At 53.7% G+C, this 27,516-nt stretch overlaps 1 protein-coding gene across 1 annotated transcript; it reads right to left on the reverse strand.

The window, feature by feature from the left end:
* Positions 1-509: 509 nt before the first annotated feature.
* OLFML2A (olfactomedin like 2A) lies at positions 510-27,014 on the reverse strand. Its single transcript, XM_084821425.1, has 8 exons — positions 26,770-27,014; positions 11,215-11,478; positions 9,138-9,245; positions 8,230-8,415; positions 7,287-7,554; positions 6,611-6,841; positions 5,806-5,991; positions 510-3,964 (listed from the first exon to the last, which is right to left on the reverse strand). Exons 1-8 carry the CDS (start codon positions 26,872-26,874, stop codon positions 3,363-3,365), a joined length of 1,950 nt encoding a protein of 649 aa, XP_084677551.1. The 5' UTR covers positions 26,875-27,014; the 3' UTR covers positions 510-3,362.
* Between the last annotated feature and the right edge of the window lie 502 nt (positions 27,015-27,516).

Below are 27,516 nucleotides of genomic sequence, written 5' to 3' on the forward strand. Positions count from 1 at the left end.
CTGTGGAGGCAGGGGCACGGAGAGGACACCCGGCCCTCTTTGTTTGCAGGGTCTCCCTTGCCATTTCCCGTCCTACACTCCCTTTTCTCTAGCGGCTGCAGTGGTGGGGCTCTATCCAGCAGCCGGGCATCGTGACCGGCACGTAGGAGGTGCAGCGGCAACAGCAGCATTCTTGAGTCCATCAGACGCTTGTTGCTGGGCGCAGAACACCCTGACGAGGATTTTGCGCCATGAGAAGGGCCGATTGTGCCCCACGTACAAAGGAGCCTCCCCGCAAGGCCCAGCAGCGCACCCTCTGGGACCATCTGTGGCCGAGGCAACAAAAGGGCTGCTGTCGGATGTGATGCCAGGGCAGAGGGCAAACCCCTTCCCCCTCCTGTATTTTCGGGGGCGGGGGGGATCTGAGACGTTGCCGACAAGCTTCTCCTTGGAAGGGATGAGCTCACCCTAAGCAAGAGACTCGTGCTCTTTCTTGATGCGCCTGACCCTGCCAAGCGGCTCTCAGCAGGCTTCACGAAGGGCGGAATCCACACATTGTAAGGCAGCGCTACAAACCTGCAGGCTAGTTTAGAGGGACAAGGATTGGTTGTGTGGCATACACAGCTTTGTCCTTCAACAGAGGGGAAGAAGCAGAAGGTCTAGAAACAACAGCCTCCCTCGCCCCCATCTGCCACCTGAGGCAAAAGCCTCACTCTGCTTAACAGTAGGGCCGGCCCTGACCACAAAGCTCTCCCAGCTAAGCTAGAAGAGACTGCAACAGTCCACCGGCAGGTAGCTGGACCCCCTGGGTTTAGGGGCACCTCAATGCCTTCAGCCCTAAATGATATATTCCCATATGCGAGAATCGTGTGTATGTTTCTTTAGCGTTTCTGATCAACGAATGCGTGTTGACTTCTCTCGGGGTAAGCTTTGTCTAATACCCGCCTGCAGTTCTATAAAATCATCCCATACCCAAACTTTTTCAAAGCCAAGAGATCATTTTTCAAGTTTTAAAAGAAGGACAGCTCTGAGTGGTCAAGAAAGAAGAAAACACAAAGGTTCACACGGAGAAACACAAAGTAAAGACATGTTGTTATTTTTTAATAAAATTCATTTTCAGACACATGGAAATGAAAATAGTAGTACTGTCATGCAAAAGCCCCCCCTCCCCCTGCATCCGCCTTTCTCCCCTATGTCTCCTTTGGCATTAGCAACAGGGTAGGCAGTAGGGAAGCCTGAAACCAGAGGAAAACCCTGAAGAGCAGAGCTAAACTGCGTGTGTCCCCACCCCCTAACTGCTCGAGGCTTCCGTGCATAGTGCACAGCATCGGGGTAGAATCCTGAGAATGCCTGCAGCTTGCACTTCAAAGTTTCTAGTCCTCATGGGCACAGGCACGAGTTTGAAAACATGCTATCAAATGCAGCTAAAAGTATCAGAAACACAAAACGAGAAGATGCTTCCGTTCTTCCTTCTCAGCACTTATGGATGCAAAGAAGCCCACACATCGACTAGGTGTAGACTGCCACGCCTGCCATTACCTCGAGGAAGCACTTCGGAGCCGTTTGGGAAAACGTTGTGTTCGCTAACATGAGTTGCAAATTATGTTTGATATAGCCAATGGCACGCAGGCCCATTTCTAACAGTGAAGTTCCCAAATCTCCCCAGCTAGTTTATATTATTATTATTAGTAGTAGTACATTTCTATCCTGCTTTTTTCCTCTTGCAAGGAACCCAAGGCAGCCTACATGGCCCTCCTCCACTCCATTTTATCCTCCCAACAACCCTGTAAAGTAGGTTAGGCTGAGAGTCGGTGACCTGGTTCACATGATCACTGCTGGGGAAATAAGCCACAGTGGCTTATTTCCCTCGCTGTGCACGCTGGTGGATTAGCATAACAATCCATGGGCTATTGTGGGGTTCTGGGTGGCATGTTACCCATAGCAACAAGCCCGCTGGGCTGATTTACACAACTGCACTGCTGAGGGTAATTATGCTAATCCCCCATGGCTTACAAATCACCCTGCAATCATGTGAACTGAGCCAGTGACTGGCCCAAAGTCACCCAGTGAGCTTCATGGCTTAGTGGGGACTTGAACCCAGATCTCCCAAGTCCCAGTACAACACTCTCTCCACTACACCAGACTGGTTCTAGTTAATGCCAAGTCAGCTGCATGCCTGCCTGCCTCTCTCTGTGGGGATATTTCATGTAAGCCCAGCTGCAGCACTGAGCAATGCCAAATTCCCATAGATTTAAACAACCAAACATTGTCCCTGTGCCAAAGCCCAGCTTTCTTCCCTCACCCCCCCACCCTCTCTAAAAAGAGGCTGGAAAATGCCACCGTCCCTTTCCTCCAGGACAAGAGGGCTGGAACATGCCTGAAAAGCCTGCGTGACTTTTTAGGACTGGTCAAAATGGAATCCGTGCCTTTCCATGGATTTTAGGAGGAGATGTTGCTAGGGGACTTGTGCCCAGAGCGATGTTGAAAGAACTGCGGGGGGCGGGGGGCAGAAAAACTGGAGTGGGGAGAGGGAGGCAATAATTTTGTCAGAGCAATATTTTAATTTCAGTAGCGCAGATTTTCCCAACTCGGTGCCCTTTGGATGTGTGGGCCTACAATTCCCATCATCCTCAGCCAGCATGGCAAATGGCTGGGAATTATGGGACTTGCAGTCTGACACATCCAGAGGGCAACAGGTTGGGAAAGAGTGGCGTATGGGGAACCTTTCCCCTGGGCAAGATCCGAAAAATGTTGGCTGTGTCAGTACCACAGGCTGGATAAGGATCCGATTGTCAGGGCCTGAGTGGGGCAATATCTAATTCTGCACATGCCTGTCCCACAGCCAGGAGCGGGACCGGTGCTGGCCCAAGCATCAAGCCCTGTGCAGTGCCATCATGGGGTTGTCTCAGACCCCATTGCCAACAGTTAAAACGTAAACTGGCCTTTTATTCTGCCAGTCCTGAGTCCAGCCTGTGGGAATTGATTCTCTACACACACACACACACACACACACACTCTCTTTCTCACTGTCTACATCCTGCCACGAAAAATGCAGAAATAACATATTTTAAGCAGGGCCGTTCTGAAAGGAAGCTGAGCTAGGGCGAGAGGCTTAACCAGGGGGAGAGGCTTCCCCTTCTCCCGTTCTCTCCCCAACCTCCCCGGCACCCTGGAAGTTCCTGGCACTCTCCGGGAAGCTATTTTTGATAGGGGAGAGACCGTCCACCCAGAAGGCGCTGGACTGGACTGGGCCTCGCATGGCTCTGCTCCACGGATGGTCTGTTTGGCACCTCCTCGGGCCCAAGGCCGGTTCTTCTTCATCTGGGGCGGCAGTCACACTGGTGCACAGAGGAAGTGTTTTCCCAGCGCGCGATCTGCTTTGCTCAGACAACAAAGCGCAGCCGGTAGGTCACCTGGTGGCCGTTGTCCCAGGCGTAGAGGACCTTCTCCTTGGGGTTGTAGTCAATCTGCGTGGTGAAGGAGAACTCGTTGAGGAAGAGCAGCTTGGGGTTGGCCTCGGTGTCTGTGTGGGTATCGTAGGCATAGATGAGCTGCCCGTCCTTGGCACGGTGCTCGTCCACAGCATAGAGGATGCCGCAGATGATGAAGCAGTTCCCGTAGGAGTTGCGCTTGAGGCCCGTTTTCCAGGTGGTCTCCCGGCGCGTGGAGAGATCCGCGGGGTCCAGCTTGCTCACCACGATGACTTCCTGCTGGGAGTAATCATAGTCCATGGAGGGGTAGATCACCCACAGGCCGCTCTCGTCCACGGCGAAGTCGATGTCTGAGTGGCCCCGCCACTTCCACGGCGTGGTGTCCTCATAGACCACGTCGTGCAGCTGGGACCAGGCGGCCACGAAGCGCTGGCGCAGGTCGTACTTGATGATGTTCTTAGTGAAGGCCCGGTTGTAGTAGAAGGCGCCCTGGAACACCACGTGACCGGTTCCGATCCAGTTGTAGGGCAGCTTGTACAGGTTGCTCCAGCGCCCTGAGACAAGACACAGCGGCACGCTCTGAGCTGGCCGTCTCCCAACTGTGTGCCCTTCCGACGTCTCGGACCACAACTTCCATCATCCCCGACCACTGGCCATGCTGGCTGGGAGTGATGGGGGTTGAAGTCCCAACACATCCGGAAGGTGCCAGGTTGCGTAAGGCTGCTTTCGGCACTGAAAACGTAACCTCTTTACAGCCAGCCAGCCACCCACCCAGCTGCTTGGAATTGTGCTTTTGTGAGGAGGCAGAAATTACCTCCCGCGAGATGCCAAATCCCAGGGTTTGGTGTGCGAGTGGGTTTCCATCCGCAGCACAGAGATGCCTGCAGGTGGGGGTCCCAACATTGCAACTGCTTCCCCTCACCATTCATGTATTTATTAGGCACCCACCTGAGCCCTGATGCTGCAGAATAGGTAAAAAGAGGGCCATACAAACTGATGGTCTGTTTGCCTACTCAGGTGCCAAAATAGCTGAGCATGCAAGGCAGCAGTGCAGCACCAGATAAATCCCAGCGAGTGCGGATCTCTCTGCCCCAAAGAGCGTCAAGTTATCAATGAAGAAAGGGGCCTTCACCCGACACAAAGGAGGAATAGAGGTGGCCGAACCTCCCTTGGTGGGGCGCTTAAAAGCGGGGGGGCGGGGGGCCTCTACTGAAAACGTCCTGCTCTGTGTCTCGACTGATCTCAGCAGATGAGAAGAGGTCCGTGAGAGGGTTTTGCAGCCTCAGCACAAAGCCGCCTCCAGAAGCTGCCCCAGGAAAGAGTCTGCTCCGTTTGGGCAAACGCGGCGGCAGAGAACCAGTTCTATGAAAGGGTACAGAGAGAGGGAAGGACGGGGGAACACTAAAGCGCATAACATGGGGCCCTGGATTATGCCATGAAGATCTTAACGATAGGCGGGGGCAGTAATTGTTAATTGTCAAAGAAACAGAAGTTCTGGAAGGAAGAATAGAGCAATTAAGAAGGGTTAGGGAAACTGTGATGAAAAAAGGAAGTTCTTAAAAGGAGAGAGAAAATGCTGTAGCTGGGTTGACAAGCCAGAGTACGGGTTGAGTGCAGGTTGTCATTGAATCGTGGGTTGCTGTTTAATTGTGCTGTTTAATCGTGAGTTAACCCAGCCACGCTAACAAGCCCTGGGTTGTTAACCACAAACAACCCACAAAGAGAACCCGTGGTTTGATGTCAGGTTGTGAACTCTGGTAGTCGTGTAATCAGATTTTTGGGCAAGTGACTTTTCTTTTAATCTGTTTGTTCTCTGGGAAATGAATGTTTGATGACTGGCCATGCTTGCCATGTCAGCCATTTTATGAATGGGCAAGCCCCCCCATGGCAGCCATTTTGTGAGAGCACCCATGGCACTCTTTCAAAATTCCAAATGTGCCCACCAACCCAAAACAGTTGGGAGCTCCTGCTAAAACCCAGAGGATGAATAGAAGAATTGGAGATGTAAAATAAGAAGGAGACAAGAACAAGACCCTGGAGAAGCTCACCAGAAAGGAGGATGAGGCAAGGATGAGACAAGGAGACAGAGCAAAGCATAGAACACAGAAGAGTTAACCATCAAGAAATTAATGGGACAAGAAAAGGCAAAGAAAATCCTGAACCACCAAGAGAACCAGCCTCAGGGATGGACTCCTGCTGTCCCAACTTCGAACTGACGTGTCTTTGTACACTGGATGCACAGTGGGTTTGGACACCACGTTTGAGGCAGGTTCGGAATATTTTGGGGGACCCCAGCCCCTTTGGCTGGCCATCTGAGGTGTTTGGAAGCACCTGGACAAAAGCCTGCCCCCCAGCCTGGAAGCCCCACCCCCGGACAGGCCTGCCCCCTCCTCACCTTGCTTGAAGTTGTCCAGGTTGCGGAACTCCACCAGGCTGTTCCCGTAGTAGTAGTTGGTGACGTAGATGCGGTCATCCTTGGCGGAGGGGTCCTTCATCCAGGCACCCTCGTTGCGCCCGTAGCTGTGCTGTTTCTCGGGGGCCTCCACCGCCTCCAGAGTGCCTTCGCACTCCGCCTCGCGCACTGCAGAGTCGAGGGCAAGAACAGGATGGTTGGGGGCTGTGCTGGGGAGTCAACGCCCCTCCCCACAGACCAGTCACAGCTCCCCTTCCGTGGGGAGAACCAAACCAGAAACCAGAGCAACACCACCCTTGCCCTCCCTCTGTCACACTCTCCTGCGCAAAGGGCAGCTCTGGTTCCAGAGGCTGGGGGCCTAGTCACTCCCCGGCTTCTCCAACCTGAGTTCAAAGGGAGGGGCTCTCAGGGACATCTGTCGCTTGTAAAACCAGCCCTTTTGGGACTCGACAGACTTGTGCCACCCGTCTGACTCGGCTTGCATTTGTGGGCTGAGCCACGGGTTTCCCCTGAAATCCAGGAACTTTTTCCATATTTGATTTTATTTTTGCGAGATTTGGCTGCAATTTGTGCAAATTTGACAAATGGAGGCTGCAGTCTGCGCCAATCTCTACGTGCGCCATTTTGTCAAAGTACGGAAAGTCGGCGAACTGGCTCGGCTCAATGCAGATAGAGTCGGGCCAGTTCGCAGAAAAAGGACCGAAGTCCAGGGGGCTGACCCAAGGGATGCTCGTCAAGCACCACCCCCAAAATGGATTTCTCCGACAACCCTTGGTGTCATACGTACCGTGGTTGGCACTGGCAGGCCCTGCTGTGACGTTGCCATGCTCCCCAGAGGGCGGGCTTCGACTGCTGGTCCGGGGAGGCCAAGTGCTTCTGGGTGTTGCGGTGGTGCTGGGACTGGACGCTGTGCTGGAGCTTTCCCCTGCCTTTGGCAGGACCTCCTGAGCCGGGTGGGACTCAGGAACTTTGCCCTCTTGCTGCTGCTCCACATACGTGGCTTCTTTCGTGGGGGTCTCTGCAGGGCAGGGGGGCAGAACCTCAGCCACAGTAGCCACACCTGACCCTGTGGGATTGCCCAGAAGGCCCTTCCCCTTCCCCCAGCGTTCAGTTGGTGTCCCCACTTTTGTGCAGTTCCCCCCCCATTCGAAAACTTTGAAATGCCTCTCCTAAGGCTTCGTTACTGACAGGAAGATCTGTAGGCCAAAATAGGCTGGCATTTTTCGTATCTTGGCCCTTCCCCTTTGGCCCCGCCCACCGCTGGAATGCGGCCCCCGAGAGCTTGTCAGAAGTTGCATCCGGCCCTCGGGCTGAAAAAAGGTCTCGCACCCCTGCTCTCGGCATCGATCCACCCCTTCCTCCTTGCAGCTGCCAGCCCACTCCCAAACTCCTCTCTGCCATCGCAAGGAAGCACATCGTCCGCTTCAGGGTCCCGCTCCATTCGCACCCGGCTTTCTACTCACCACGGCTGCTCACCAGCCCCTCAGCTTCTTCCCAATGCCCGGCTTTGTAGTAAGTGATTCCCCGCATCACAGCCTGCTGGTGCCCCGAGGACCTGGGCTTGGGCGTGGGCTGTGCTGCACCCGCTCGGCCCTTGGCGCTCTCTTTCCTTGGCTTCTCTGGTTTGGGGGGCTTCTCCTTGGGGCTCCTCGGGCCAGCCTTATCCCCGAGCCCCTTCCGAGTGCTCACATACTTCCTGGCGACATCCTTGCCTTTCCCCCCAGCAGCGTCCTAGGAGGAACAAGAGCAACGGTCAGGTTCTTGCCCAGGATCGTCTATTTCGACTGGGTCTCCAGGGTCTCAGGCCGAGAAGGGATTTTCCCTGCTCCTGCTCCATGACCTTTTGAGCTGGAGATGCCAGGGATTGAACCTGGAGCCTTCTGCCTGGAGAGCAGGGCCTCAGACACCCAGCTGAGACCTTGAGTTTAAACATCATTGTTCTGGGTATATCTGGGATGAGTCAATGGGAATGTATATAAACCGCTATTTATTAATTGTGTCCCCAGCTGCAGGATTTATTCTTGGAGATGGAGTTTTTCAGAGATCTCTGCAGGTTACACTTTAAAATTTTAGGGTGCGGTCCTATGCATGTTCGAACAGAACAAAACGTCCTACAACTCCCAGCATTCCCCAGCCAAGCTGGGAGTTGTAGGACGTTTTGTTCTGTCCAAACATGCATAGGATTGAGCTCTTAAGTAAGTGTCCATAGGCACAGTCGCAGGAAGTATATGAGGTTTAATAAGATATTTTAAAATGTTTTGTTTGTTTGTTTCACGGTCTTTTCCCCCAGGCCTTCACATCTGTACAACACAGTTGCAACGAGCGGCAATCCATTCACCCCAAGCTCTCGGGAATTAAAAGGGTGTGAGGTCAAGGACATGGCATCCAGGACAGGGCCATCCTGACCTGGGCTCTGTGTTCAGGCACTGCGGCTGCATCTTTCTGCAGGAGCTGATAGCCTAGGCTGGAGAGCTCCTTTTTGATGCTCATCATGATGTCCGAATAGTTCTCATAGTGGTTCATCTGGTTGCTGAGGTGCAGGACGCTCTCCTTCATGAAGTCGTTCTCACGGCTCAGGTTGGCCTTGATGGTCTAAGGGAGGGATGCATGAGAAACTCGTTTCAGTTCGTTTCTGACCAGGATTTACCCAAGTTGCACCTTCTGGACCGAACACAGACTCAGATGCAATCTGCGATCAAAGGTCGTATGTTTCTGAACTTCACAATGTGAATTGTGGACCCCCCGACCCCCCAATAATGCATTCAACATAATTTGAAAAGTGCATGTGAAAAAATGCAGATTTTGAAAAATGCGCACAAATACACTTTAATTGACAGCAGAAGAATGCGCACAGTTCTAAGATGCGCACAATGGCTGCATATATTTGGAAACAAACGCACAAAAATATGCGCGGATTTTCATATGAAAAAAACAAGGTCTCACAATCCGATACAGACAGATTCGGAAGGAGCTTTGAGATGGAATTTGGAGAACTTGGGCAAGCTCGAGTTTTGCTGATTCACGCATCCCTCGTCCAAGGTAAGGAGGGAGTTTGGGGAACAGGATAGACATTTAATAAATTAATAAATTCATTCAGTGAGCCAAGACAACTGGTGCCGGGATGCCCAAATCTATACCAACTGAAGGTGAATGGTGGTCTTTAGATGAATGGTGGTATTGGGGGGGGGGGCGCAGACAGAAGCCCATTTCCCCCCTCCCCCTTTCTGGGGATTCATGCAATCCTGGACTGAGCTGGGGGAACCAATGTCTGTACCCTGTTTGGGCCCTCCCGAATTCTAGCCCTCCCAGCTTACCTCCTCGAGCGTGCTCATCTGCGCCACCACCTTGTTGATGTACGAATGGACTTTCATCATGTCAATACTGTAGAGCGTCCCTTCTAGCAGATCAACCATGGACTGCAGCTTCAGAGCAGGAAAAGCGGCAACAGCAGCACAGGTCGTCACTTCACCGGCAATGTCCTGCGCGGCGCAGCCCCACAGACACTCACGCCGCACTCTGCCCAGAGCTGGCCCACGAGGCAAGCAGGCGCAGGTCGCACCCCGGCCTGTGCGGGGCCCTCAAGAGCACCCGCGCAGAGCCACCTGGATTCTAGGAGCAGGGGGATGACTACAGGTAGGGGAGCGGGAAGCATTTGCCGTGGAGGGACGAATGCCCTCTGGGGCAATCTGCTGGGGGCCACATGTCAGTGGTGGGTGTGTCCAGAAGCAAGTGGGCGGGGCCAAAGCAGGCAGTCCACTTTTCCTCTCTCTCTGCCGCCTTCTTCCCCTCCCTTTCTCTAATTTCTGACAGCTCTTCGTCAGGAGCTAATCTGAGCATCTGGAGATGTCTGGCAGCTCAGATTCAGATGGGGGACAGCCAGAACGGGGGGAGACACCCTCCCTAGTGAGCCCAGATACGGGGAAACTTTCTTCCCAAGGCCCTGACACACAGAAGGCTCAGCCTGAACACGCCCCCCCCCCCGGCATTTCTCCACCATAAGAACCCAGGTTTTGGAGGAGGGCCAGGGGAGGGACGTGAGGGATGCTAGGGTCTGTCTCAGAGCGAAGCGGGAAAAGTCAGGGGCAGGGCTCAGACGCTCGGCCAGGTTGGCCACTCGTGGAAGCCAACAGAGGAGGGAGCCACCCTATGGGAGCAGCACCCCTGCGAAGCAAGTCTGGCCGAGAAGTTCTTGCCCAGACTGCTGGCAACTCCTCTAACTTCCACTTCATCTCCTCTATTGATATTGGTAGATGTGTGGATTAGGGGTTTCACTGCAGTCTGAGAGTTTCTTAGAATCTGCATTTGTAAAGAAGCTCGTTGTTAACCAATAAAGAAGTGTAGCTTGAAGCCTTGATTCCTGGAGTGTGTAGATTGCACAGGGAGAGGGTGAAGGAATGGGACACTCCTCCTCTCTCCCCGACACCCGCTCCTGCCCCACAGGCTGCCAGGGGAAGGCCAGATTGCCCAGTGCCTGAATGGATTGCTTGAGGATGGCTTTTGAAATCAGTCTGAAGGTTCCCCGCCTGTGATGTAAGGCAGGGGTGGAGAACCACAGGCCTAGGGGGGCAAATTCAGCCCCCTGCCGTTCCCCATATGGCCCCACCCTGCACCCTTTCCCACAACCACTGATCACTTGGGGGTTTCTTGGCTTCTGTACAGTTTTCTTCCCATTCTAAAAAGCCGAAATGCCTCTCCCTAGGCTGAGTTATTGACAGTAAAGGCTTTAAGCTAAAATAGACTGGTAATTTTGGTATCTGGGCCTCACTCTCAGGCAGAAAGAGATTCAACACTCTGTCTTAAGGGAGGGGGCATCCAGAAACACAGGATGTTTACTTATACCCCTGTCAGGCCTTTGGTCCATCATCTAGCCCAGTATTGTCAACACTGACTGGCAGCAGCAGCTCTGTGGAGTTCCAGGCAGGGGTTTTTCCAGCCTTACTTGAAGATGCCAGGGATCGAACCTGGGCCCTTCTGCTTGTAAAGCAAAGGCTCTACCATGGAGTTACAGCCCCTTCCTTAAAAATAAACTAAGATTCTAGTCCTTAGGATTCTAAGTAAATGGCTGAATTAAACAGCAGAAGCTGCTTTATTTACTTATTATTAATACTTATATACTGCTAACCGTAATTAAACCCCTAAGTGGTTTACATATAAACCCTAGGAACATTGGAAGCTGCCTTATCCTGAGTCAGACCCTGGGTCCATCTAGCCCAGTGTTGTCAACACTGACTGGCAGCAGCGGCTCTCCAGGGTTTCATGCAGGGGTTTTTCCAGCACTACCTGGAGATGCCAGGGATCGAACCTGGGACCCTCTGCATGCAAAGCAGAGGCTCCACCATGGAACTACGGCCCTCCCCTCTGCCCGACCCCAAAAGCAGCCCCCTCCCTTACTTTGAGGAGCTGGGGTGCCTGCTTCTTGAGCTTCTCCATCTTCCACTCGTTCTCGCAGGGGTTGAGCGAGGCAGGCGGTGCGGTGCAGGAGCAGCGGCAGTTGGTGCCCGAGCTGACCGTCTCCACCGTGTAGACGTCCTCCACCCGCACCTGGCCTTCCTTGAGGCGGCTGCAGGCATCTTTGCCGAGGGGCCGCAGGATGCACTTGCACCGGCAGTCCGAGCCCTCGGACGTCATGCGCACCTGGTCCGTGTCCCCAAACACCTGCAGGGGGTTGAAAGCAGACGCAGCTGGCCCTGCAGATCGCTGCCGGAACCTCCTGCCCCATGGTTCCCTGTGCTGGACACAACTCCCGCCTCCTCCCCGAGAGCCAGCGGCAGAGACTCGGGACACCCACACTGCCTGGCCTGGCCTGGCCTATTTCATTACTTGCGCTCATGTTCCTTCTTTTTCCAAGGTTTATTTTATTTATTTATTTATTGCATTTATACCCCGCCTTTTTTCCTCTTGCAAGGAACCCAAGGCGGCTTACATTATCATCCTCCTCTCCATTTTATCCTCACAACAACAACCCTGTGAGGTGGGTTGGGCTGAGAGTGTATGACTGGCCCAAAGTCACCCAGTGAGCTTCCATGGCCAAGTGGGCCGGGCCTCTGACACAGAACCACGGCCGTCCCCTAAAGAAGAGGCCGTGCCAGCCTCTTGAGGAAGCAACGCAAAGGAGTGGTCCAGTTGGGGTTGCTGATTTCAGAAGGGTGCTGTCGTCTGCCGCCGCCTCTCTTTGCCACTTCAAAAAGGAGCTCTGGTCACAAGTGTGTGTTGTGTGTGAGGCGGGCATGGGGACACTTTGATTTCTGTCTTCAGGTGCAGAAAATCCCGTGTGGGCCTCGCCTGTGCCAAGGGTCTGAGAATGGTGCCCATCTGGCTGTGAAACGCCTGGCGGGGCTCAGGCTGGAACCGGAAGCAACTGGCTAGCAGCATCCTCTGGCCACCACAGGCAAGGCTGGCTTGGAATTCAGAACCACGCAAAAAGTGCACCAGATGAAAACTTGCTACTCGGTGACAGGCTCATAAGGACAAAAGGGCAACGTGAGAAGGGCCAGGGTCACTACCTGGCATCTCTGGGCAACTGCAGGGCCCCAGGGCCTTGAAAGGGGCTACTGCTGATGCCTGCCATGGGCTACCCTTTAATAACAACAACAACAACAACAACAACAACAACAACAACGCTGTTGTGGTTGTTAATTTGGTCTAGCATTCTGTGCAGCACTAGGGGGTGCATCTCCTCAGCCTTTCAATTTTCCACAGTGCCCCCAACCTAGCATCACTATGGGGTGTTCTGGGAAATTAAATGGGTGGTGAGATCCAGCCACCCCCAGGACTGCCGCCATGGCTAGCTAAACCTGGCATCAGGGATCACTAACCGAGGCGTAAGTTCACGAGAGGGTCCTTTTCCAAGAGCCCCCTCAAACTTGGAGCTGGCCTTAAGTGGGAGGAAGGGGAGACATGAACCCCCGCTCCCCAAATCTGCAACCAATTCTGGAGGTCCCCCAGTAGCTTCCCTGCTTTAGAATGTCTTGTGTATTGTTTTTAGGCTCCCAGAGATCAGATGTGATTGTTTCAGGCTCATCCCCAGAATTGTTGATTTCTTTTAACTGGCATACAACTTGAGACCAGTCGCCCTAATTTGGTGCTCTTCAAAGCATCCAGCCAGGAGAGGCCCCCAGCTAAATCGGAGGAGTCCGCCCCGTCAGCCATTTTCCCCTCCTGCTCCAGAGTTTGTTCACCTGAGCAAACAGGAAAGAGGCACCGGATCAAAGGGAGGCTTCTGCACAATTGGGGCAGACGCAAGGTCACCTCTGCCAGCTAGAAAGAGACACCAGAGGTCCTGATCCAGCACAACCGCTACCCCAGCAGAGCAGCAGGCGACCACGGGGGGCCTTCCCACCTCGTGCCACCCCCCCCAGCCCGCCAACCAGCCTTGCTTCTTTTTCCAAGGGTGCACCCTGCCTCCGTTGCTAAAGGGATGCAGCAGCAGCAGCAGCAGCAGCTGTGTAGCAGCGCATGGAAATCAGCTCGCAGCAGAGGCAGGGGCTGTGTGCGAAGGGCGGAACACATTCGGCATGGCTTAGGCTGGGGCGGGGGACGTGTGCAGCCTTCCCTAGCTTGGTGCCCTCCGGATAGGCTTCGACTGCAATTCCGACCATCCTACGCGAGCACGGCCAGGCCATTGGCCACACTGCCTGGGAATGATGGGAACTGCAGTACAAAGCACCTGCAAGGCACCAGGCTGGGGAAGATTGGGCTAGGGCAGACTAGCTTCAAAATAACAGCGGGGAGGTGGAGGTGGAAAGGTGTGGTGGAGGGAAGAGGATCCCGATGTGTTTGGTCTCACTCAATGCAAGGCAAAAATGCAGGAGGGAGAACTCCAGCCACGGGTCTGCACTTTGGCGGGCTCCTCCAGGGCGGGGGCGGAGTGCAGGCAGAGCAACAGCTGCGAAGCCCCAACTGCTCCAGCGAGACTTCCTCCCCAGCCCCCCCCCCCGACTTCAAGCACGGGAGGCGCCGATGGGTGCCATTCGCATGCTCCACTCCAGCTCGCGGCAGCAAGGGCAAGCACGTGGGAATCCTCCCGGAGCGCGAAGGGGAGGGCCTCTTACGGCCTCCCCCCCGCGCCCCTGTGGAAGCAAGACACGAGGGAAGCCAGATCCGGCCTTCCCAGCAATTTCAATTCTTTTCCGGGAGGGAAAGAGAAGTGCGCGCTCTTGGAGCTCAGGCCGCCCGGGCGCAACCAGTGAGGGCAGCAGAGATGCGCTTTCGGGGCAGACTGTGTGCACGCGGGGGGCTGGTTCCGATGGGAGCCTTCAGAGAAGGGCTGGGGGGGAGCAGTGCAAACCTCAGCCCACCTCTGAGAGCCTCTCCTGTGCCGGGGAGGGGGGACGACAGCTGGGCTACAGCAGCCTCATCTCCCCCACTCCGCATCGACCCTTGGCTGCGAGGCGCGCGTTCCCACACTTCTCGGCTGACGTTCACAGGCTTTCACTCGGAAACGAAATGGAGAAAAGCTCCGTGGCGCTCTTGGGAAGACGCGTCTGGAATGCCTCCAGCTGAGCCGGGGTGGGGGGATCGGAATGAGAGGCCTGGAGCCTAGTTAGCTTCCCCCACTCCGAAGCCCACGGTGCGGGACCCTCCCCTAAGCCAAATGGAGGCAAGTAGCGCAGCTCGTCGGGGCGGGGGGACTTTTCTAGGGATTGAACAAGGCATTGGGGCCGCTTCGCGCAGCCTAAGCGGGGTGTGCGGGCTTTCAATTAGCGGCCTTCTCCAACCTGTCACCCTCCAGATGTGTTGGACTACAATTCCCAGCATCACCCAGCCAGCATAGCTGGGGGGCGCCCCAGGGTGCACATTCTTTGTGACATTTTCTTTCCTCCCACTCTTCTCCTGAATTGTTCAGGGTGGTGTGTAGAATGCCCCCCCGTTTCTCGTCGCGCCCAACACCGTGAGGTAGGTTAAGGCTAGCGACAGCAACCAGCCTCATACCAGGGAAGAGGAGGGAAATCTTCAGGGCTGTGCAAGGATTCAAACCCAGCTCTCCCAGCTCCAAAATTAATGGATTTTGTAATTAATTACTTAATTCAATTGTCTAAAGCAGGGGTGGGGGAAGTGTGCTCCCTCAGATGTTAATGGGCTGCAAGTCCCAGCATCCTGCACCAATGGCTATAGTGGCTAGGGCTGATGAGAGTTGCAGTCCAATGACTTCTAAAGGGCCACACGCTCCACACCGCCAAATTTAAAATATTTCTTCCCCCGCCCTGGCTGTTCAGCCAGAAAGGCCTGCAGAGGGGCATACATACAATAAGCAAAAACGGGACGGCCCCTGCCCTCAGGCTTACACGCAAAGAGACACGGCACAAAAGGAAAAAGGGATGTGGAGGGAAGAGGAACAAAAGCAAACTCAGGCAACAATTCTTCAAAGCTGAAAAGCAGTTCTTATAATGTCCAGCGCTGCCTCTCTGCTCCCACACCTGCTCTATCTATAGGAGATGTTCAGTGCTCCAGTTTGCTCTCACAGAGGGAGGTGCGCCCACTATGCCAGCACCCTTTATCTTGGGCACAGGGCCCGCTGCTGCTCTCGCCACCTGTGCCTTTGTCCAGCAGGCACAGTGGCGGGGCTGGGGGGCGCTCCAGGGCGGTTTTCTCTTGGGACCTCAGCTGGGAAACACTGGGGACAGCTTTTCGCAAGCTGGAGCCCTCCAGGTGTGCTGGACTACAAACTCCCTCTTCCCCAGATAGCATGGTGGCTGGGGATGATGGGGCAGTAGTCCAAGGCATATTGAAGGCACCAGGTTGGAGGGCATCCCCATTTCCATGGAAAGGGAGGGAGAAACATTGTACCCTTAGAGGAAGAACTGCCCAGAGCCTGTAGGGCAGAGACAGGAGGGTTCCAGGCACTGAAGGCTGGTGGCTCTGACGTCAGTGGGGTGGTGAATCCACTCCTGGTTTCAGTCTGAACTCTAAAGGAGCTTTAGAGTTCGGACTGAAACCCGGAACGGATTCACCACCCCATTGACATCGGAGCCACCAGCCTCCCCCAACTCCAGTGGAGCAAATCCTGTGACAGCCCATGCGCCACATCGCGCGCCAGTTTGCTCCTCTCCCCAAACGCACACTGACTCGCCCCATGGAGTGTTTTGGAAACGGCTTCCTTAAACAGGAACCACATGGGCTCTGCCTGCAATCTGGACACAAGGAAGTCTTAATAAAGCAAACAGATTTAGGGGCAGCTCTTGGCACAAAAAGCAGGGCGGCAGGATGCGGCCCCCACGCTGGCATCTCCTTCTGAGCAAGAACCAGCTGCAGGCCCAGGCCCAGAGAGGCTGATAAATCCCCTGCTCTGGAAGAATGCCTTCCCCCCCACACACACACAGCCGGAATTGCAGCTAGAAACCTCTCTCTGGCCTGACTTCTGCATCTCTCCCAGAAACCGGCAGATGCAGAGGAAGCCGGAGAGTCTTGGGATCAAAGCAGAGGAGGCAGTGGTGCGGTCAGGGCAGGCCTTGGGGGCAGAAGCCCAGAGCCCTCTCAGGAGAAGGAGCAGGCCCCCAAAGGCAGAAAATCTGGCTTCCCAGGGTTTGAAGTTGCAAAAGGGACCATCGCTCCGTGGCAGAGCCCCCGCTTTGCATGCAGAAGCTCCCAGGTTTCATTCCCAGCATCTCCAGGTAGAGCTGGGAAAGAATCAAGCCTGAAACCCTGGAGAGCCAGGTCCAGTCTGTGTCGACAAAACTCAGGAGGATGGACCCATGTCCTGACTCAGTATAATGCAGCTTCCGACGTTCCTATGAATAATTACCATCTAAAGAAGAGGCCCCGTAAGACCGTTACATCCATACTCTAAAACAGCTTCCCCAACCCGGTGCGTTCCAGATGTGTTGCACTGCAACTCCCATCACCCCCCAGCCAGAGGCATCATCAGCAGGGGGCACAGAAACGCAGCTCCAGGGTCTTGCTCAGCAATGGAAGAAACTCAAGCCTACGTCTAGTGCCGGGTGGTGCCTTGAACAGACCTCCTACGACACACCTGCCCTCCCCAGCACCCCCCAGGAAAGGTTCAAAGGAGGCGGCTGCCAAGAGAAAGCAGCCATGCGGAGGGCTGGTGCGCATTCCCTGCTGCGGCCTGCCGACTGTGAAGCGACGTGCCTGGCTTTGAGCCAACAATGTGATGTGGCTGCAAAAAAGGCAAATGCTATTTTGGGCTGCATTCATAGAAGCATAGCTTCCAAATCCCAGGAAGTACTAGTTCCCCTCTACTCAGCACTGGTTAGGCCTCATCTGGAGTACTGTGTCCAGTTCTGGGCACCACACTTTAAGAAGGATGCAGACAAACGAGAGGGTTCAGAGGAGGGCAGTGAAGATTATCAGGGGACTGGAAACAAAGCCCTATGAAGAGAGACTGAAAGAACTGGGCATGTTTAGCCTTGAGAAGAGAAGACTGAGGGGAGATAGGATAGCACTCTTCAAGGACTTGAAAGGTTGTCACAGAGAGGAAGGCCAGGATTTCTTCTCGATCATCCCAGAGTGCAGGACACGGAATGATGGGCTCAAGTGACAGGAAGCCAGATTCCGGCTGAACATCAGGAAAAGCTTCCTGACTGTTAGAGCAATATGACAATGGAACCCATGACCTAGGGAGGCGGTGGGCTCTCCCACACTGGAGGCGTTCAAGACGAGGCTGGACAGCCATCTGTCAGGGAAGCTCTGACTTGGATTCTTGCACTGAGCAGGGGGTTGGACTCAATGGCCTTGTGGGCCCCTTCCAACCCTACTATTCTATGATTCTATGGCTCCCAGCTGACCAGGCTTGGCAAGGCTGGATTATGTGGGAGAAATGCAGCCATGAGACTGACTTTTGTTGCTGTTTGTACATGTTGCCAAAGAGCTGCCCCTCAGCCCACTTGCGCCAGGCAATGTGCGCGCATGAGCAAGGAGGGTCTCTTGGGAGTCGTGAGGCCATCAGCCTGGAGCGCAGGGGAGTTTGCTGCCAGGCTGCATGGAAGAGGGAGCTGCCTCCAGGAGTGTGGCATGCGGGGAGGGGGGATTTCCCCTTTGTGCCAGTGGGAAAAGCGGCCAATGGTGAAATTCTCTCTTCTTTACGCAACAGATGAAACACAGAGGGTAAAATCCAATGCAAGTCCTACTTACAGTAGACACATTGAAATGAATGGGATTTAAGTTTATCATGGCTGCCTTAAATCCCATTCATTTCAATGGGTCTTCTCGAAGTAGGGCTTATGTTGGCTTTTACCCAGTGTCACCTTTGTCCTAGCCTGTGATCTTCCTGTGAGTCCTGCAAGACCTGGTCCCTGCTGCTCTGGGTCACTTCATCTGGCCCAGGAGGGCAGGGCCGCGACAGACCCACTCCTGCAGTTATTTTTGCTGCTTGGGTTTATTTCTCCTTTCTTTGACTTTAGTAAAATTATTACTTGACTGTTTAATCCTAGTGTATATTTATTAATGTGAGATTATTTAAATCTCATTAGAATTAGTAGCTGTTAACTACAGAGAACTGTTGCAATGTTTTATTTTGTAATTATTGTTTATGTTGCTGTAAGTTGCTTGGAGAATGGCTTTTATCAGGGAAAAGCAGCATAAAAATAAACTGATGATGAACTGAATCTAGTGAATTGAGTCAGGGCTCTACCAGGGCCATAAGGAGGTTTCGATCCCTGGCTTCTCCAGGTAGGACAAGGGAAGAATCTTGCCTGAAACTCTGGAGAGCTGCTGCCAGTCAGTGACAACAGTACTGGGCTAGATGGACCAAGTCTGACTCAGTATAAGGCTTATGTTCCTAATCTAGCAATTTTTGGAGCTGATAAGAGCCCCAATCCAGAGGATGACAGACTGGTTTAGGACCCACTGAAGAAATTCAGGATTGGTACTCGACTGTCTTAGACATGGTCCAATATGTTCAGGAAGGCTGAGGGATGTCTAAAGCCACTGTTACAGACTCACATAAAACAGAATTGAGTCAGGGCTCTGCTGGGGCCATTATGTACAGGTTGCCATTGGTTTTAACTGCCACTTTTGGTCTTCTGTTTTTATCGTTGTTTTATTGTGTTTTGTGGTTTTCAAGTTTTGTTCTATGCCACCTGGGAAAGGTTTACTCGAACAGGCAGCCTAGAAACCTTTTAAATTAAATAAAATGCCACATATTAGAAAAACTACAAGTCCAAGAGGATGCCAGCATGGCTAAATGGTAGTGTCAAGGAAGCTACAAAAGGCTTGCCCAAATGAAGCAGAGAAAGCTTTGCACAAACTCTAGCCAAACAAAGGAATTGATAGGGCGAGCGCAGCGGAGCATTTGAAGAGCAATTCGCTAAAGGCAGAACAGGGCTTTGAGGCATTAAGAGCGCATGGCTGGCTGGGGGATGCTGGGAGTTGTAGGACTTTTTCTGTCTAAACATGCACAGGATTGCGCCCTTAATGTCTCAAAGGAGTGCTGACGCGGGAGCAGAAGACTGAAGAGAAGCTAAAAAACAAATTCTTTTGTCTTCACTGAAACTGGCGACTCAGGTATGGATACCCGAGGAGCTCTCTCAAACAAAGGTGACAGCTTTCATCTAAAGAGTTGATGTACTCCAACGTCCTCATCATCAACTTTATTGTACTAGCCACTGGCCTCAAAAACTTCTGGGGAAAACTTTCCCCTAACAAAAAGTATGCGAATCATTTACATGAGCTTTCGTATAACAGCAGTGAAAAGTACCTAGGGTAACACTCATTTTTAAATGGATCTAACGAGGATCTAAGATATTAACTTCTGTCCCAGGTAAATTGGGCGGAAGCATTACTGAAACAAAAATGGCTGCATTTGTTCTTCCATGTACTTATTACGTTTATATCCTGTCTCTCCTCCAAGGAGCTCAAGGTGGCATACATAGTCCCCCCCCCCACCGACACACATTTATCCTCACAACCGCCCTGCGAGGTAGGTTAGACTGAGAGCTTTATGGGTGAGTGGGGATTTGAACTTGTGACTCGCTGGTCTGACATTAACTGCTACACCAGTTGGTATGACTTCTGCTTCGCCAAGGTTTTATCATGAGATAAGAGGACATGTCCTCTTATGAACTGGTAACTTATTAAGGAATGGGAAGTGCGGGTTACTAGAAACAGTACAATACAGGCACAGATGGCTCTGGAAAAGATGCAGTGAAGAGCAACCCACTCAACTCCATCAGCTATCACCACCAGCAGCCATCCCATCAGGCTACACAGAGGGAGATGAGAGGGGAATCAAGGCCGTTCCGCCAGCCTTGCTGAAAGACTAGTTAATGTTTTCCTCTTCCCCCCCCGTCCCTTTTCCCTTGTGCATCATGTCTTTTCAGCTTGTAAGCCCGTGAGCAGGGACTGTGTTGTTTTGCTGATTGCATGTAATCTGGGAAACTTTTTGTCTGAGGTGAAGGATAAAAATACTTTAAATAAATAAAATAAGCAAGAGGCTGGAGCACCTTCCGTATGAGGGAATGCTAAAGAATGGGGGGATTTTTAAAATCTAGAAAAGAGAGACATCCAGGGAGTACACGGGACAGGTGTCTACAAGATCATGAAAGGTGCGGGAGGTGGCTAGAAAATACTTTCTCTCTCATAGCACTAGAACTTGGGGTCACCCAATGAAATTATTCAGAATAGACAGAAGGGCACACTAGTTTTTTCTTCTTTTTTACAGCCAGCACTTAATTAAGCGAATGCAAAAGAACTGGGGGCTTTTAAAATTTGCTACCACCAAGATGAGGTGATGACAAACTTAAAAGGGCTTGGCAAATCCATGAAAGATAGCGATAGACCTAAATAAACCCTCCAAGCCGATGGGCAGTGTATCTCTAGATGCCAGGGATAAACAATTAACAGGGTGTAGCATCAGCTTTGTGTCTTCTGAGGAACATCTGGACAGCTGCTGTTGCAGACTAGGTATGATATGATAGCACTCTTCAAGTACTTGAAAGGTTGTCACAGAGAAGAAGGCCAGGATCTCTTCTTGATCATCCCAGAGTGCAGGACACGGAATAATGGGCTCAAGTTACAGGAAGCCAGATTCCGGCTGAACATCAGGAAAAACTTCCTGACTGTAAGAGCAATACGACAATGGAACCAATTACCTGGGGAGGTGGTGGGCTCTCCCACACTGGAGGCCTTTAAGACGAGGCTGGACAGCCATTTGTCAGGGATGCTCTGACTTGGATTCCTGCATTGAGCAGGGGGTTGGACTCGATGGCCTTGTAGGCCCCTTCCAGCCCTACTATTCTACGATTCTATGAGATGCTGGACCAGACGGATTCTTTGGTTTAATCCAGTTAGGTCAGTTTGTACATTCTTCTGGATCCGGCCACCACAACTCTTCTCCAGTCTGGAGTTCAGTTCCTGGCTTCCGAGGAAGTCAGCCATAGCGTGACCGGAATCAAAGTGCTCGGCTTGGCATTCTCCTGGGCTGCTTAGCAGGCATGCCAATTGAAATGCACAGCCTTCCAGATTTCAGCGACAAATTTCTCCATGGATGGCTCTCTCTACAACATGTCCATTTATTGATGGGCCTTGGTGATGGGCCTTGGTGAGGGGCATCTGGGCCAGAAATGGTTTTGTAGACCCACATTATTTAGGAACTTCAATAAAGGGCCCCTCCCGCCTGTAAGTGTACCAAAACAGATGTACAAGTGGGATCTGCAACAAAAAGTTACAGCATGGAGCATTCCCTGTTCAGGATGCCAGCCAGTCAGGCATGCCCTTTCCCAAGGTACATTACATTCCCTCCTACCAACTTTTTCTTAGAAAACAAAAAAACAGTCAGCATTCCATGGAGGCTGAGTGTGTTCAGTCCTTTCCGGAATGTTTTGGGGGTTTCACCATTTCTCCTAAAGAATTTCAGTGGGACTTCTGCAAACTTTGGGACTCCCCTGAACCTGCCAATACCTCCCTCTTGTGCAGGGGTGCAGAACATTTTTCAACCTGAGGGCCGCATTCCATTTTGGAGAAGCTCTTGGGGGCTACATTCCTGTAGTGGGTGGGACTGGCAGCAAAAGGGGTGGGGCCGAAACCCCAAAAGGATAAAAACTATTGGCATATTGTAGCTTAAAGCTCTTACAGCCAGAAACAGCTTTAGGAGAGGCATTTTAACCTTTTAGAATGGGGAAAAATTGCACAAAAACCAGGAAGCCACCAACCCATCTGTGATTAGGAGGGAAAGGGGGTCCTTTCAGAGATTCCTGTGGGGCCATCTTAGGTGCGGCGCATGGGTGGTGCCATTTCGGCCATGTAAGCATCGGCACTCCAAAAACTGAGATTGGTAGGGAAGCCTAGACCAACACTCCTGGCCTTGCTTCTGCCCAGATAGCTTGGACAGCAAATTCCTCTTCCGCAGATCACAGTTTGCTTAAGCCACTTCCAGGCAGAGAAAACGGCTTGATGTTGAGAGCTGCCGAAAGCCCCACTTCCTATGGATGCCGTTAGCGGGGGGGGGGGTCCTGAAAGCCTGGGTCAACAGCTCTCCTCCCTGGGGAAACTGCTGGCGAGAGCAGCCCCTTTCCCACACAGCCCTCTTTGCAAAGGGGAAAGGGTAGCGGCCGGCACAGGGGGCGGGGGCACTAGAAGGCAGAAATGGCACTGCAGAATGCGAAGTGCTGAAAAGGGGGCTTCTGCAACACCTATAGACCATGGTCCTCTTGAAGCAGGCCGGGGCCAGCTACTGTGGCCCCAGAAGGACCCAACCCTAATCCCTGGCTCCTCCTTTCCTTCCCGCTCCCCCCCCGGCCCAGCGCTCCAAGCAGAATGGCTGTGCCTTGTCGTCATTTTAAATGCCCCACAATGCCTTTGGACAACACTACGGCAGGGGCATTGTGGGAAGTGTAGATGGCACTGCCGCCACTGCTGACCATTTCCGCCACCCACAAGAGGGCAATTTGCTCAGGGCTACCTGGAGCTGGCCCTGGCTGGAAGAGCAGAATCCGTCAGGTAGCAAATGGTCAGGGCTGTGCAGAAGTGCCCGATCCATTTTGCGTTGCCACGACACCTGACGAGACCCTCTGCTAACGACTCACGGTGCTCCCATTCCTGGGGGGGGGGGCACGGCAATTTCCCGTCCTGCCTCCTGAGGGCTAAATTCGTTCCCCAAGACACTGCCTGCGGTTACGTTCCGGGGACTTCCCTGCCTAGCCCTTGACCAGGCAGCTTCCTTGCACAGGTGTGTGGCGTAACTGGTGAAGCCATTCTGTCCCTCGCCGCAGCCCGTTTTAGGAAAACAGGGCCGTTCTGTCCCTCGCCGCAGCCCGTTTTAGGAAAACAGGGCCGTTCTGTCCCTCGCCGCAGCCCGTTTTAGCACCCAGGCCTGACACAACTTCCCTGCCTTTGCTATTTGGCATCCAAGTGTGAGCAACGGATCCACGGATCCCCAGAGCCTGCGTTTGCTCTGAAGCAGCTCTGGGTGGTGGCGGTGGGGAGATCTGTGGCTATCCGACAGGAACCAAGAACGAGGCATCAACGGGAACTTGCCGTTCCCTGCTTCCCGTCAGCAGTCAGAAATGTGGTGCTGACGTTTCCCACAGTGCAACTGCACCGAAGAGAGTGCACGTCTCAGGATGCTGGGAAAAAGACATGTTTTATTCTGAGATAAGCCCAATGTGTTTCAGCCGGGTTTTATTTTGGGGCCTTCTGCGTGGGCCATAAAAATAGACAGTACTTTATATTCAATCGTATCAAAACAGCCTGCATCTAACTCTGGTAGATGACAGAGCTGCCAATTATTGAATTTATGAGATACATCCACCAGAGAGATCTCAGTGGGCTGTTTTGAGAATGTAATGTATTGTCTGGTTTTATAGACCCCGAAGACCCCAAAATAAAGCAGGGCCAAAACAGGTCAGGTTTACCTTGGAATAAAACATTTCTCCAGAATCTTGGGACATGTTCTCTCTTTGTTGCGGGATTGTAGTGGATGTGCCCCAGTTTTTTGATATTCCACAGTGCAGTTGGACATTGAGTAGCGAGACGTCTTTTCCCACAACACCAGCAAAGTGCCCAACTGGAAGACAGCACAGAGGTGACGAGGGGGAAAAACCCCTCACTAATGCATGGGATGCAAACTACATGGATGCATAGCATGCCTCGAGTGCGCATGCAGATGTATGAATGCATACACACACAGAGGGAATATTGCCCAGGCCTCCTGGCTCTTCCATATAGGGCCACAGGCTTTTCTGGAACACTGACTGCACAACCTTTTGGTGCCCATTTCTCTCCCCTGCCCCTGCCCTCCAGTAGTGCCTGGGTGGATGGGTTGATCGTCTTAAGAGCCGAAGAACAAGCAAGGTTCCTGCTCGAGATGAACAACCAACAAACTATCCCAGCAAAGGCCAACAACGCTGGCCTTTAACACGAACATGCGAGTTGCACACAGCAGGCACACCCCTGCTCTTTCCTGCAGTTCGGTTTTTAAACGACACCCAGAGGTATAAGCTGGGGAGACGACAAATGGCGCTTCCTCTGGAATTGGCTGCAGGGGGGCAGATGGATCCATGTTACTTCGTGGTGAAGCCAGGGGGTGGTTGGGGGGCAGGGGCAAGGGGAGAACGGGAACTGCTGTGCAACAGCGCAGCCCTGGTGAAGGGCCTCACCACGCTCCTGCCCTGCGTGGGCAAGCAGCACTTCTGCCTTGTCTTTGGCAGCTCATCGGTCAAATCGAGAATTAATTCGTCCCCAGCAAGCCGCTTCGTGAGTCAGCCTCATCCGATTGAGAAAGGGGGTGGGACGGACTTATGAAAACAACCTCGGATGATGATCAGTTGGGGCCAAGTCCACGCTGTGCTGAAAGCGCGGAGGCCTCCGCCTCCTCCCTCACTGCATGCATGGGCTGTCATGCCCTATTCTGCCCTGGTGCATGTTGCAGCAACCCAGGGCGGGGAGAAACTCTGTGAGGCCATCCCTGCTTGCCTCTGCAACAGCCATGACCTCCAATGCAAAATCCAAGAACTGGACCAATTGGCTGGACCAATTCTGTGGTGAGGGAGATGCACTCTGCACATGCTCAGAGACCGCCCATGAAATCTCACAGTACATTGGGGTCAGACATATGAGCTTCTAAGGCAGCGCTCACTAACTCCAAAACCCATCCTCCCCGGCCAGCAAAACAGAGTGTAGTTGTAGTCCAACACATCTGGAGGGTGCTGAGGAGGGGAAAGCTGCTACAGGGACACCACCACCTCTTTGCAATGCTCCAGCTTGCGCGTGCACACACAACTCCCAGAAAGCAACACAGAATTTTCCCGCTAAAGAAGTGATTTAGGCACACAAGGACAAAATTTATCTGCTTGTTCCTTTTTCTTTTCCAAAATCAGAAGACACAGTCCTTTCTCCCTCGGAAAACACAGAAACTTCCTCACCCACATTAGCTATCTCTGCTGCTCACGAAACAGAAGGCTGTGGGCTTTCCTGGACAAAGCCAGCTTCATGGAGACGCCCTGCCCCTGCTCAAGGCAGGCGCTCCGATCCCCAGACCAGAAGCAACTGGATCCCCCGCACCTCCATGGGAACCATACCGGCTGGTAGCATGACCCATGGAGAGATGGGATGGGGAAGGAAGAGATTTATTCTTGTTGACATTTATATGCTGCCCCTGCTCCGAGATCAGCAGCAGAGAATGTGGTGCTCACCACATTTTGCCCTCAAAAACATGCATCTCCTGAACAGCTTTCCCACCCTGGTGCCCTCCAGATGTGTTGGCTTGCAACTTCCATCATCCCCAGTCACCATGGAATGATGGGAGTAGCAATCCACATCAGGAGGGAAGATGACTGATCTACAGGATTGGCAGTCACAACAATCCTGTGAGGGAGGTTAGGCTGAGCTGGGGGGAGGGGCGCAACTGGGCCAAGATTCAAACCCAGACTTTCCCTCTCCCGGGGCTGAAGCGAACATCACCACTACACCACGCTGCCTTTCACTGGCTCTTGCATCCCTTCTCGCCATTCCTCCAGCGTGGGGACAGGTGCTAACAGGAGAAAGGATCTGATGACTCCCTCTACTTATTTTTTTCCCTTTTCCCTCCCTATCATTTCTCCTTGTGTGCTGTGTCTCTTTAGATGGTAAGCCTGTGGCCAGGGACTGTCTTGTTTTCCTGCTTGATTGTAAGCTGCTCTGGGAGAACTTTTTTGGCTGAGGACCGGGATAAATCGAGTCTTAATGGCCCAATCTCATGCATGTTTTAGACAAAGAATGTCCCACAACTCCCAGCCATGGGGATGCTGGAGTGGTGGGCCTTTTTTCTGTCTAAACATGACTAGGATTGCGTCCTAAATAAACAGATTAATTAATAGCACCTGATCCGGATTAATGGGGCTTCTGCGACGGAAAGAGACACACCTGCTGCAGAAGGAGAGTCCCGCCCCAGTAGAAGGCTTCTCGGCTTACAGAAGCCTTTCCTGTGCCCCATGGTGGGAGGGAGAGGACGCAGCGGCTCGCAGAGCAACGGCCGTTCAGGATTAACTGTGTGGTCTAGTGGTTAGAGCACCGGCGGCTGTGGCCCATTCGAGCTGGGGGGGGCGGAAGGCAGGGCAGAGATTGGGGGACTACAAGAGAAGACCACTTGGAACAAATGTACCTGCTTGTGGAGGGTTCTCTCTGCCACAAGTGGGTGGGGGACAGGCAGGGGGGGTCACCGCCCCATTTGCCCCAAATACAGCGCAGCCTACGGTTGGAGCGTTGGACTGAGGCTCGGCAGACCCGGGTTCGAGTCCCCACTGGGCCATGAAGCTCACTGGGCGGCGTCGGGCCAGTCAGTCCCTGGCTCTCCGCCAGACCTTCCTCACAGGATTGTTGCGAAGATGAAATGGAGAGCAGGGCCACCACGGGAGCCGCCTCGGGTCCCTCGCCAGGGGGGGAAAGGCGCGGCAGAAATGGCGGAAACAAGCACGCAGCTGACCCGGAGGGGCGGCAGGGGCCGGGCTGGGGCCCCCACCCGGGAGAGGGCGGGGGCGCCGGCGCCTTGCGCGCCCCCTCCTTCCGAGCGCCTACCTGGCTGGCCCCGTGCGCCGGGGCGAGCAGCGGCAGCAGCGGCAGCAGCCAGAGCCAAAGCCACGGTGGCCCCCGACCAGCGCCGCCGCCTTCGCGCCCCTCCATGGCGGCGGAGATGCCGCGCGCGCTCCTCGCCCAGGGGATGCAAGCGGAGTCCGCCCGCCCGTCCGTCCGCGCCGCGGCTCTGCCCGGTCTGCGGCGCCGTCGAGAGGGGCGGCCGGGAGAGCGGCTGCCCGGGTGGGCAGGGCGCAGGGCGGGGCTCCTTGGGCCGGCGCCCCGGCCGCTGGGCTGGGCCGGGCCGGGCGTATTGCCGCCTCCATCCCCGGCGGCGGGGTCGCCCGACGGGACGCAGAGGCCGCCCTCTCCTCCCGCGCGTGGGCCTCTTTTCCCCGGGGGGGCGGGAGCGGTGGTGCCGCTTCTCCCCGCCGCTGCTGCCGACGAGCGCGGCTCCCGCGGGCCTCAGTCCGCTCGTCCGCGAAACGGGAGCGCAGACAGGGGAAGGCGACGCGCGCGAGGCCCTGCAGTGCAGGCGCGGCACAGAGCGCAAGCCGCCGCGTGTTTCGACGGAGAAAAGGCCCGCAACGCCCAGCAGGCTGGCCGGCGAATGCTGGGAAGTGTAGGACTTTTGTTTTGTTTTTCTGTCGAGACGTGCAGAGGATGGCGCCCTTTGTCTTTTCAAGCTAATCATAGCGGAGCTTTTTAGGGTGCAATCCTATGCACGACAGAGAAAAGCCCTACAAGTCCCAG

This window comes from Heloderma suspectum, chromosome 14 (assembly GCF_057233095.1).
Source record: "Heloderma suspectum isolate Gila_16-S chromosome 14, 16-S_ref, whole genome shotgun sequence".
NCBI lineage: Eukaryota > Metazoa > Chordata > Lepidosauria > Squamata > Helodermatidae > Heloderma > Heloderma suspectum.